Source organism: Podarcis liolepis, assembly GCF_965112155.1.
Source record: "Podarcis liolepis genome assembly, chromosome: 2".
Lineage (NCBI taxonomy): Eukaryota > Metazoa > Chordata > Lepidosauria > Squamata > Lacertidae > Podarcis > Podarcis liolepis.
The window spans coordinates 548275-561061 of NC_139555.1; the positions used below are offsets into that span (position 1 = coordinate 548275).

The following is a 12787-nucleotide window of genomic DNA, read 5'->3' on the forward strand; positions in this document are numbered from 1 at the left end:
AAGGGGCCTGATCCACTCTCTAGCCCCATCCTGCAGGTGCCCCACAATATAGGCAACCCGCGCTGCGTCATCTTCAAAATCGCTATGTTGCAGTTTCAAGGCGTATTCTATTTCTGTTCTAAATGCCCCATAATCTTGAGGTCTCCCCCCAAACTTATGCACCAGTCCCGGTACCTTCCTTGCTATGGGGGTGGGCCTCCCCTGGGCATCCTGAGACCGTCGTTCGTCCAGCCTCGCTGTCAAGAGGGCTATGTGCTGTTCCAAGTCGCGGTTTCTCCAGCGATTGTCCTCCAGCAGCCCCCTCCGTGGCTCTGACTTCTCCAGTCTTACTCATGATGCCGCCTACTTGTTGCGCACGAGCAACTTTCGGAGACAGACAGATTGCTGTAGTGGTTTGGAGTTACTCGTGCGTAAACTGTCCCCTTTTGGAGCTTGGCTGCCTGGGTTAAACCGTCCTGACTGCACAGCCCATCTCAGCGTGGCTGCCTCAGTCGCTCGCAGAATCTGTCTGGGCGTTTCTTAAACCGTTGCCAGCATAAGAGTTGTTTGACTCCCAATCGTCTCCACCTCTCATTGCGCGGGAGTCTCCTGCGCAAGGAGGGCGTGGGTAGTGGAGGACCAGGGCTCTCCTCACTGACTTCCAAGGAAGAATCCCGGAGCCCTTCCACCTCTTCTCCCATTTGCTCTCCTGGATCCTTGGTGTTACGCTGATTTCCTTCCCCCTCCATCAAGCTGCGTCTCCCCCTAGTGCTTGTACCTTCCCCTGCAGAATCGGAGAGCCTCTCCTTCGCCTGTTGCTCTGCTTGTCAGTTTCCTGGCAAGCAGGTGTTTCCTGCTTGGCAGGGGGTTGGACTCGATGGCCCTTGTGGTCTCTTCCAACTCTATGATTCTATGATTCTATGTTTTTGCCTTCTTCGCAATTGCCAAGCTAATAATTTACCTGTTTTGTTAGCTGATTTGAAGTATTTTTGTTTCATTGACTTAATTTTCCATTCAACTTCTTGACTTGTTGGCATTGAATACTGTGTTTGTAATATTTTTATTATTTGTATGTTTTGTTCGTCTTTCGGATTTGTTGTTAATTTTTTCTCACATTCTCCTAACTGACTGAAGATTTCCTCTTTCTTTTGTTCTCTTACTTTCCTCTTATAACTGTTTTGCTGGATGAGAAAACCTCTTAGGACCGCCTTGCTGGCATCCCAGACTACATCTATGCTTGTTTCTTTATTAAGATTCAAACTGAAATAGTCTTTTAAGGTGACTTTGGCCTTTTCAATAACTTCTTCACTCTCCAGTAGATATTCATTCATTCTCCACCTGAACCCGCCCTGTGATACACCTTTTATTTCAAAAACTATCGAATTATGATCAGAGAGAGTTCTAGGTTGGATTTCACATTTCAGAGTTCTTAATGTTAGTTCTCTTGAGACCCAGATTTGATCAATTCTGCCCCAACTCTTATGTGGTTCTGAAAAGAAGGTGAATTGCTTCTCTATTGGGTGTTTGTATCTCCAGATGTCTATTAAATCTAAATTTTCCTCCAGGTTATTAAAGGATCTTGGCAGTTTCCCTTGGTTACATTTTTCTTTTCTGATTGTCTGTCTATTTCTGGTGCTGGCACTCCATTAAAATCTCCCAATAATATCGTCTTGTTACACTCTAGCAATATTTGTTCCAGTTTCTTAAAAAAATCCAATTTGTTCAGATTCGGGGCATATATGTTTATCACGTTAAATTTTTCACCCTGGAAATTAATTTGTACCCCCAAAATCCTTCCTTCATGGTCTTTACAGATTAATTTGGGTTCCCGTTTTCCTTTGACATATATCGCTACCCCTCTTTTTTCCCCCGTAATAGAATTTATAAACTCAACCCCCAGTTTTTTGTTTATCAAAATATGTTTATGCTTTTTGGTCACGTGTGTCTCCTGTATACAGATTAAATCAAGATTCTTTCTTTTCAGGACATTCCGTTTGGTTTTTTCTTTCAAACCGTTCACATTCCATGACAAAATTTTCAGATTCATTACAGTGGTGCCCCGCAAGACGAATGCCTCGCAAGACGAAAAACTCGCTAGACGAAAGGGTTTTGCGGTTTTTGAGCTGCTTCGCAAGACGAATTTACCTATGGGCTTGCTTCGCAAGACGAAAACGTCTTGCAAGTTTGTTTCCTTTTTCTTAACACCATTAATACAGTTGCGACTTGACTTCGAGGAGCAACTCATAGAACGGGGTGTGGTAGCCTTTTTTGAGGTTTTTGGTGATTTTTGAAGCTTTTCCAAAACTTTTCCGACACCATGCTTCGCTAGACGAAAAAACTCATGAAACGAATTAATTTCGTCTTGCGAGGCACCACTGTATTATGCTTACTTTCCAATCTACAAACAACTAATAATTTAAATTCAAGTGGTTTTGTTTCCTGTATCCTCTTCCTCTTCTTCCACTACTTTTTCTTCTTCTGCCTCTTCTTCTACTTCTTCTTCCCTTCCTTTATCTTCCTGTTCTTTTCCTTTCTCTCTTTTTCTTCTTCTCTCCTCTACATCTCCATTTCTTCCTCCATATCTCTCCTCTACTTTTCCAAGATCTTTCTCATATCTCCACAGAAATTTCTTCACTTCTTGGGTCTTGGTAATCCTAAATCTTTTATCTTTATAGAAGAAGGAGATCCCTTCTGGGAACTCCCATCTATGTTGTATGCCGTTTTTTTCCCCCCCAGAACACTTACTAGCTGTTTGTAACCTTCTCTTTTGCGTAGGAGTCTGGTTGGTATTTCTTTAAAAATGATAATTGGTCTGCCTTCAATTATTAATTTCTTTTGATAGCTTGTTCTTAATATTGTATTTTTCATCTCTATCAAATTGAATATGACTAAACAGTCTCCTGGAACTTTTTTTGATTTTACTTGTTTAGACCTCATTTTTATTCTAAAAGCATTTTCCATCGTATATGCGACCTCTTCTTCTTTCAATTCCAACCATTTTGCTAGTTCTTTAGTCATTTTTTCTTTAATGTTCTCATTTGCTTCTTCTCCTACTCCTCTAAACTTTAGGTGTAGCTGTTTCTGTTTCATTTCATTCATCGCTAAATTATCCAGATCTTGATCTTGATTTCTATTCAGTTCTCCTATTTCATCTTTTATCCTATCTGTTTACTTCCTTTGTTCTTTCATTTCTTTTTGTATTTTTGTTTGTTTCTTCCATAGTCTTTGATCGAACTGTTAAGTCTTTAATTTTACTAGACAGTTCGCCTACTACTCCCTCTATTTTCTTGTCTATCAACTCATGCATCCCTCCTAGCTTTTTCTCCATATGTATTTCACTCTGTTTGAATTCCTCCTTTGTTTTTAGCCATAAGATATCTAAATCCTTATATTTGGGACATCTTTCAAGTTAAGATTTGTTGCTTCCTGGGATGATACATTCAATAGGTTGTCTGCTTCCCTAATTCTCCATAATGTCTCTTCTCCTCACTCAGAGTTGAACAGCAGTGATGGCACCAAACAGAATGACGCTATACTTGACCCTGAAGCTGCCAATGTCAGCCCACAGACCAGGGGGCGCTTCAGCCGGATGCCTGTGAAGCACCCTCGCACTGTCACCCCCATAGTGTCCAGTCTGCCCCTGCTGGCTGCTACCATGTCTGGCTCAGAGGCAGGAGGCCGTCTCCTGGAGCAAGGTACAAACAGCCGCAGCAACTCGCCAGACACTCGAGGGCAGCGCAAGCACTTTGAGATCACTCCAGAGACAGCCAGGATTGTCTCCAAGTTCCAGACTCAGAATGGGAACCAAGACTGCTGTCCTGCAGGGCTGGAAAACCCACTGGAGGGAGAGCCTGTGGATGCATTGGGAGGAAGCAGGACTGAATCTTGAGCCTTAAATGTTTTTGTTTTAATTTTTTAGGAAGCAAACCAAACAAAGGGCTTGAATTCCAGTTCCAGGAACAATTTGGAATAACTAGACCCTACCTTTGCAAAAGCAGGAAAAACTGCTGTTCACCTAAGAGTACACTTGAGAACTGGGGAAGAAACAGCCCTGGGTGTATCTCACAGAAACCTAGGAGGGATGATGCCCCCTCCAGATTTAACTGTTGCATTTCTTGCTTTGCAATGCCTTTGCAATGGAGGCGAGGAGCCAGTGCGGAGCTGCTGGGTTGCTGTAAGCTACAAAGCCATTGGTGCAGTCTCTCGAAATGGGGCTGATGCTGAAGGGCGACTTCCAGGGGGCAGCCAGGAGCATTTGGTGGAAAGAAGAGTCAAGGGCAGAGCCTAAGGCATAGCAGGATGTTGCTTGAGGTCCCAGGGGAGTCGTTTGTCAGCATGGGGTGGCTGTTTTTCCAGGGGTCGTGTTGGGGATAAAACACATTTGGGGTGTTTGGGGGCAGGGCATGACTGTTCAAGTAAAATCCAGGGTGGTTCAGGGGTGGTTTTTCCACCTGTGCTGGGTATGGTTTGAAAAGGTGATGACATTACGTTGAGACTACATGAGGGGGGGCTCAACCAGACCAGACTGCCACATGCAGGGCTATATTCGGCAGGTTTAAAGATACCAAAATATTGAGAAAGGTGAGTTCTGTGACCTATATAAATTTTGCAAATTAAGCAAAGTTTCATAACTTCTCTTACTTTGCATACTTCTATTATTTTTATTTCTTACTTTTGTGCATTATTTATTCTACTGCTGCTGTTCATACCGAGGGGGCAGTGGAGCCCCACTGCCTGAGCTTTGGAAATCTTGTAACAGCTACTTCTCTTGCTTCTGAGCTTTCAGGGGGTATTGCCCAAAAAATTCAAACACATCTTTGCAGTCTTCAGAGCTACAAACTGTTTTTGTTCTGTTTTTTATTTTTTTTACAAAAGAGAACAGATTCTCAGGAAGCAAAGCTTTGCAGTGTCATTTTCTGTGCCTGCCTAGAATCGCAGTGTTTGGGGCAAAGGTAAGTTGTAATGCTATAAGTGAGGAGGGAAGCGTGACTGGCAGAGGACACATGGAGGCAGGACAGCTACTGTCCTTGGGAGGCTGCCTGCTGCAGAGGTGGGTGGTGAAGGTGCTGCTAGGATGTTTCAACATCAGCCTGATCGCGCTCATCTATATTTAGGTTCTCTGTGCAGCTTTGGCTGCTTCATAGATGATAGAATTCCTTTGTTCAGTTCCTTGCAGGAAGTTGCAGGTACTGCATGTTTCTGCCATCCATGGAGTAGGAGACAACAAGGCGACTGCGACTCCTCCCACCATTTCTTCCCCAGTTCTGTCCTCCATGCTTAGGGCTCAGACACACTTACCTTTAGCTCCTCTCTTTCCAGGTACAAGTCCATGCTTAAAAGCTCCATGTCCCAGCATGGTGGTTCTCTCTCTCTCTCTCTCTCTCTCCCCTCCCAGCTTTGCCTGAAAAAACCCACTCTTTCACACTCAGTTGAAGCAAACATCAAGTCAGGTTTTCTGTGGATTTCCATTTGCTCTGGTTGAACTTTAAAGAGTGGGTTTTGGTGGGCAGAGCTCCAGACCAAAAAGAAAAAAGACCACTCAGACATAGAGCTTTAAAGTGTGGACAATGCCTGGAAAGAGCAAAGGAAAGGGGACTGTAGTAAGCCCTCCTCCTTGCCTGCTTTGAGTCCTCTCACCACAGCAGGCGAAGAAGAAGAAGAGGAAGAGTTTGGATTTGATATCCCGCCTTTCACTCCCTTTAAGGAGTCTCAAAGCGGCTGACATTCTCCTTTCCCTTCCTCCCCCACAACAAACACTCTGTGAGGTGAGAGGGGCTGAGAGACTTCAAAGAAGTGTGACTGGCCCAAGGTCACCCAGCAGCTGCATGTGGAGGAGCGGAGACGCGAACCCGGTTCCCCAGATTACGAGACTACCACTCTTAACCACTACACCACACTGGCTCTCTGTGTGACCTCTGTGGATGGCAGAAGTGGGCAGTGAAGGAGTGGGCAGATCCATGTCTGCCTTGTCTGTCCCCCAGGTCAAAAGGTAAAGTAAAGGTTCAAGCCTTGGTTGCAGGCTGGCAAGCTACTTCATGTGCAGGGGAACCTGCTACCAGTTGGGAGTTCCAGCCCTGTATGCATGCCCTGAAGTACATGCCTTTGTATGCGCCTGCTGGCTACATGCCATTTCTGACACAGAATGTAATGCTAGCAGAATGGGAAATTTGCCACAAGTGAAGCAATTGTCTCTAGTGTTGCCAGAGAGCACCTGAGGCAACTCCCGGCTGGATGCTAGGTTTCTCGGTCAGAGCGGAGAAGAAACAAGAGACAACCAGGTGTAATGCACTGCAAAGCGGGCTATTAAGCCTTTGGTCAGTTTATTGGTCAACCAAAGTTGGAGAAAGTGTGCATGTTTTTTTTTATAACTTTACATTGAGGAGAAAAAAATTAAGTCTTCTTCTTTCCCAAACATCCACGTCCCATGGGGTCAAGTGTCACAGATGCATCACACCGCCAGGCGGAGAAGCTACATTCTGGAGTTTGGGCTAGAAACAGGTTTTTCCTGTGACCCATTAAGGCAACAATACAGCACCCAGAGGTCCCCATTATGCAAAAGCCCCTGGATAAGAGTGGTAATTGTTAAACAATTGCCAGAGCCCTTAAAGGTGGGATTTCCCCCGGAGAGTCTGCCTGCGTGACTTTAGGGATTATGGATGGCATTAGGATTCCCACGATGCAAGGCGTAACACACTTGGTCTACAGTTTAGGAACAAAATCATACCTTTACAAGCGATTTTACACAAGGTTACAGGAAGAAAAACAATTTTTCGAAGAGAGATGCGACATTTTCTTAGCTGAGCAGTTCCTAGTGAAAGCTCTGGTTTCGAGAGTTCGCTACTTTGTCGCTCTTAGTCTTGCAGAACGTTCCATAGCTGCAGTACCAGGAAGCCAGCCACTAGGGGCGCTGTGGAGCAAGGATGTTGAAGTGGGACAGCTGATCCCTTTCAATCTTGCCCGTAGGCGAAGAGATGAAAAGGGGGCAGGCAGATGCCTTTATTTGAAACCGGCGGCAATGAACGAAAGAAAGGGGTGCAGGGAGAGGAAAAGAGACGGGACGGATCTTTCTCAAGGCGTAATCGTGTAGCCGCAGGTGGTGGTAACTGGGAATAGAAACGGGGCACTGGATTCTGGTAACAGGAGGCAGGAGAAGAAAGGAGGTGGCTTGTGAGTAGCTCACAAAGTGGCAGGAAGCAACCTTGGGCTGAAGTCATGCCGGTCTCAAGGCAGATCTCAAAACAGCCATTTCCCCCCCCCCCCTCCATCCTGCATCTTCAGTCTAAATCCACATGCAGTCAGGGTGCAATGGTGCCACAGCCAGCTACACATCTACGCATAGCTAGCGTTACACATATTTATCAATTAATGCAAACATCATTTTCTTCTCAGGAGATCACTTGTAGACGACTAAGATGGTCTTCCATGAACACGGTTTTAACAGTGAGTCCGTAAGTGACTGTGGAGGCCAGTTCTGGATCCACACGTCCTTCCACAGTGGAGACACAGGTTTCCAGGCGGGAGTTGATCAGGATGAGGGTTTGCCAAGAGTGCCTTCCTCTTAACACATTTCTCCCTTTTGCCCTGAGTTCACACTTCTTCAAAGCCCATGACACCTTTGGTAAAGGCTCACAGGCCAGCGTTGCCCAGTTATCAGTGCTTATGTTACATTCTTTTAGATGTGCCTTGAGAGCATCTTTAAACCTCTTTTGTTGTCCATCGGTATTTCGCTTTCCATTCTTGAGTTCAGAATAGAGTAGTTGCTTTGGAAGACGATAGTGAGGCATCCAAACAACATGACCAGTCCAATGAAGTTGATGTTGAAGAATCATTGCTTCAACACTTCTGATCTTAGTTCACCTGTCTTTCCAAGTGATGTGTAAAATTTTTTGGAGACACCATTGATGAAATCTTTCAAGGAGTCAGAGATGGCATTTATAAGTGGTCCATGTTTGACAAGCATACAGTAAGCTTGGTAGTACGATAGCTTTGGTTTCCCTGCAAATGTCCCACTACTCAAATGCTCTGCACTTCAATCAGAAGATAGCTGCGCTCACAGAGCTCAGGCGATGCTGGATTTCAGTATCAATGTCGGTCCTTGTGGAAGGATAACTGCCCAGGTAGGAGAAGTGATTGACACTTTCCAAAGTTACACCATTGAGTTGGATCTGTGGTGCTGCGGAAGGGCTGTTTTGTGCTTGTTGGTGCAGCACTTTGGTTTTTTGGATTTTGAGCAACAGGCCAAGCTTTTTGTAAGCTTCTGCGAAGATATTTAGGATGGTTTGGAGGTCATCCTCTGAGTGTGCACACACTATGTTCTCATCAGCATATTGAAGTTCTATGACAGAAGTTACAGTAACTTTACTCTTTGCTTTCAGCCTATTCAGATTAAAGAACTTTCCATCTGTTTGATATATGATTTCTACCCTGGTGGGAAGTTTCGCTTCGACAATGTGTAGGATCATGGCAATGAAGGGCGATAACACATCCCTGTTTAATGCCCAATTCCACTGTGAATGGTTCACTTTGAGAGCAAGTGTTATCCGCAATAGTTGCTGTCGTATTATCATGGAGGAGCCAAAGGGTGTTCACAAATATATCTGGACAGTCGATTTTCAGAAGAACAGTCCACAGGGCATTACGATTTACAGTGTCAAAGGCCTTAGTAAGGTCAATAAACGCCATATACAGGGGTTGGTTTTGCTAGCTGCATTTTTCTTGAAGCTGTCGAGCAGTGAAAATCATGCCCACTGGCCCCTAGAACAGGCATCCCCAACCTTTGGCCCTCCAGATTTTTGGACTACCAATCACCACTGGTCCTGTTAGCTAGGAATCATGGGAGTTGTAGGCCAAAACATCTGGAGGGGCGCAGGTTGGGGATGCCTGTTCTAGAAGGTCTAAAACCATTTTGGGATTTAGGAAGGGTCGCCCCAGATATTGTTAAGAGACAGTTTGCTAAGATCCTTGCAAGAGGTTTGCAGGCTGCAGCTAATAAAGAGATGTCTCAATAATTTCTGCAGTTCTATCACCTTTTTTAAAAAAAGATTGATAACTCTGGCATCCATAAAGTCTGCCGGGATCTCCTCTCTCTCCCAGATTTTTTGATGAGCTTGTGAAGTGGTTGTGTAAATTTAATCCGGCCCACTTTGAAAACTTTGGCAGGTATCCCATCAGGTCCACTGGCTTTGTTGTTTTTCATTTCGTTAATAGCTGCGCATAGCTCTCCCAGATTTGGAGATATTGCAGGGCCATCTATCATTTGTTTTTGCGGGATTTGTGAGAGGACCTCAGCAGCTACAGGGGAGTTGCAATTAAGGAGATGATGATGATTGATTGAATTTATATACCACCCTATACCTGGAGGTCTCAGGGCAATTCACAGAATAAAATCTAAATATAAAACCACAAAATACATAATCAAAATAAAAACAACAACCCAATAACCCTCCCCCCAAAAATGAACTTCCCTGGGGAGAGCATTCCACAGATGGGGAGCCACTGCAGAGAAGGCCCATTCTCGTGTTGCCACCCTCCGGACCTCTTGAGGAGGAGGCACATGACAAAAGGCCTCAGAAGATGATCTCAGGGTCCAGGTAGGTTCATATGGAAAGAGGTGGTCCTTGAAGTATTGCAGTCCTGAGCCATTTGAGGCTTCATGGGTCAAAACCAGCACTTTGAATTGGGCCCGGAAACTAATCAGTAGCCAGTGCAATCAGACCAGGATTGGTGAAATATGCTCAAACCGTCTTGCTCCGGTGAGCAACCTGGCCACTGAATTCTGCACTAACTGAAGTTTCCGAACTGTCTTCAGAGACAGCCCTACGTAGAACCATTGCAGTAAATCTAACCTTGAGGTTACCAGAGCATAGACAACAGTCAGGGCCGTTTTTACCTGGGCTGCGGGGCACCCAGGCGCCAAATTCTGGGGGGTGCCAGGCGCCCGCCGCTGAAGCCACCTAAGCTCTTAACTATCTACCTATTATGAAATAATAAATAATTTTGATCAAGCTAGAAAAAATGCATACTGTATATACCTAGGTATTACCAAAATGTATACCTACTATTTCACTAAAGGACTTTCGACTTTGTGCACTCTTTTACCAAAGACGTGCTGCTCCAGTGGTGGTGCTTGTCATTCACAACGGTGGTGCTTGTCAGACTCAATGACAGTGCTCACAACTAAATTTGGGGCCACTGGGAGGATCTTTGCCCCTTGGCATATGCTAAAGACTTGCCTGACAACAGTAGTTGGGCCACCAGCCAAAGCTGAAGGAAGGCACTCTGGGCCACTGAGGCTGGTATGGTATGGTGGTAATGTTCTTTCCAGTGCAATGCCATCGCTTCTTCATCTTTTAGAAGTGTGGTACTGTCTGTTGAGCATAGTGATACTGTGAATGTGCTGAAACAAATGGTCTTATTATCTCACATTTCCTGAAGGATATAGCAGGCTAGAAATGTAAATCAACAAGTAGTAAATATTGGGGCATTGGTTGCTCCCCTCAATGTCTTGGCCAAGATAGCATGGATTTCCTTCAGCTTTGAACAAACTTTGTTATGTTGACCACCACACATTTACCACTGGAGGGAGGGCTGTAGACTTAAAAATTATTTCTTGAACTGGAGCTGCCCCAGACTCACAAGAACTCTAAAGTCAGAGGGTGGGGTGTGTACATATATTTTCCATTCTGTCAGGGTGTCTCCCAGGCCATCTCCATGTTTCACACTTAACTGGCTTCACGTTGGATCAAGATAATGTTACAAATTCCTGCCTAGCAGTTATATATAATATTAAAAGGGGGGAAGTAGAAGAGTCCTGTGATTGCCTAGACTCCCAATCTCTTAAATTCTCTGCTAAACCTGTATGTAATGTTAATACCTGAATTTATCATGGTTAACCCTGGTTGAGCCTCAGCCACCAACAGGGCAAAGGACACCGTTGCCTTGAGTGCCAGTTCAGGGGTGGGGAGAGGAGAGCAGCTGTTTGGGCCTCTCCAACCAACCTTAAGACAAAACTTAAGACTGTTTGACTGCCAGTTCCTACTGATGTGCAGCCCAGGGTTAAAGGCACCAGAAGGGAAGGGCATGGATCAGGATCATATGAGGTCCTCCTGGTATGTTTCTTAGACACTTAAAGGAAAGACATGGAGAAGCAACTTTATCTTAGGGGAATGCCCTTTCTTCTTCCCCTGCCCATTTGTATAGTCAGTTCAGCAAGGAAGTGCCCGTATCTTTTCTCCTCGGTGGTCAATTGCAGCTTGAGGTGAGGTGCCTTGAGGAATTGGTGCCAGAGAAAGGCTAAATCCTGCTTTGCACCAGGGTGGGTCCTAAATCCAAACTGGGCTGTTTTTTGTACAAGAAAAACATGTTCATCTCACACATCATGCTTTGGGCTTATGCGCCTGCACTCCCTGATTAAGAAAGTTAGATTAATGTACAGGGTTTGCTTTTTCATTTTAACTCCGTTATTTCAAGGCTGTAAACTCTTCCATACTGGGGCACACATACTTGTGAAGCATTCTTCCCCCACTCACCTGACACCCCTGAAAGTAAAACTATGGCCTACCTTAGAGGAGAGGCATGGTGAAGTTACCCTCACAACTTTTGGGCAAATTAAAGCTGCTGGATGAGGAGTTAGGCCTCTCGGGAAGTAGTCCTATAGCAGCGTAACTGAGGGCTCCTCTAGGAACATGTGGCAATCCAGGGTGTTTTCTCTAACTGTTAAAGAGCAGTTTTCCCTGAGGGAAAGTGTGTGTGTGTGTGTGTGTGTGTGTGTGTGTGAGAGAGAGAGAGAGAGAGAGAGAGAGAGAGAGAGAGAGAGAGAGGAAGTGTTGGATAAGCATTTAAATGAATTATTGCTTTGCAAGAGTCGTAACATAACTTTGCTTGATTTTATAACAAACTTCTAGTTGTTCAATGTGTGCCCGCCCACCCCTTCCTTTCAGAGGGAAATGTTCTCATTTTGCACTGGTCATTCCCCCATCTCTCTGATTGGGTGATGGAGGTGTTAAGTTTTTGGCCACAGTGGGCACATGTGGAAGTAGGCGCCTTTTAATATTTGGATTCGTGTTTGGGGCAGTCTGCCTCCTCCCAACCTTGCTGTGTGTTTCTAGGGAGCCAGGTCAAATAAATATCCATTCTGAGTTTTTCCTGAATCAAACTTGGCTGCGAGGAAAAAAATGTCATCTGGTTTCTTCCCCTGCTGTAGCAGTGTGGAAAATGCCAATTTTAACTGTATTTTTTTAAAAGACTGCAGTCACTGCACAACTTAAAAGATACAGAAGGACAATGTGGCCACAGCCAACCCCCGACCCCCGATATTTGGGTACTCTTCACTTGCTTAGAGGCACAGCATCCTCAGGTCCCTCTTTAAAGTATCAGATGGGGTTCGCTTCCCAAAGAAAGAAGCTGTAGCCCCAGAGGCAGAGGTGGGGAGCCTTTGGTCAGGCAACAGGTGGAGGACCACAGATTTCCCCATTCCAGCAATACAGGAGCCATAAGCAGTATAAATAAAATACAATTATAAATAAAATTGTATTATTATTATTATTATTATTATTATTATTATTATTATTATTATTAGAGAAGAGGGCTCCTGTACCTTTAATAATGGTGCATATGAAGGGAGCATTTATTTACACTTTGGTGGGGAAAGCAGCATCTCAAACTTCTCTGAGCAAACATCATGCTCTGGGTCTGTGGCTTGGGGGGGGGGGGCAGGCAAGTCAGCAAGTTCTTGGTTTTGTGCAAAGAATGGCTCTAGCTGGCAGTAGTAGCTGCTGCAGCTGGGTTATTTGGAGCAACCGGGAGGTTT

At 44.8% G+C, this 12787-nt stretch overlaps 1 protein-coding gene across 3 annotated transcripts in view; it reads left to right on the forward strand.

The window, feature by feature from the left end:
* GMIP (GEM interacting protein) overlaps positions 1-8380 on the forward strand; it is a 109500-nt gene extending 101120 nt beyond the window's left edge. For all 3 annotated transcript variants that reach the window (XM_083486273.1, XM_083486274.1, XM_083486275.1), the window contains one exon: positions 3474-8380. In XM_083486273.1, coding sequence (XP_083342399.1) covers positions 3474-3868 — 395 coding nt within the window. In that variant the 3' untranslated portion in view covers positions 3869-8380. The remainder of the gene's footprint in view (positions 1-3473) is intronic.
* Positions 8381-12787: the final 4407 nt, after the last annotated feature.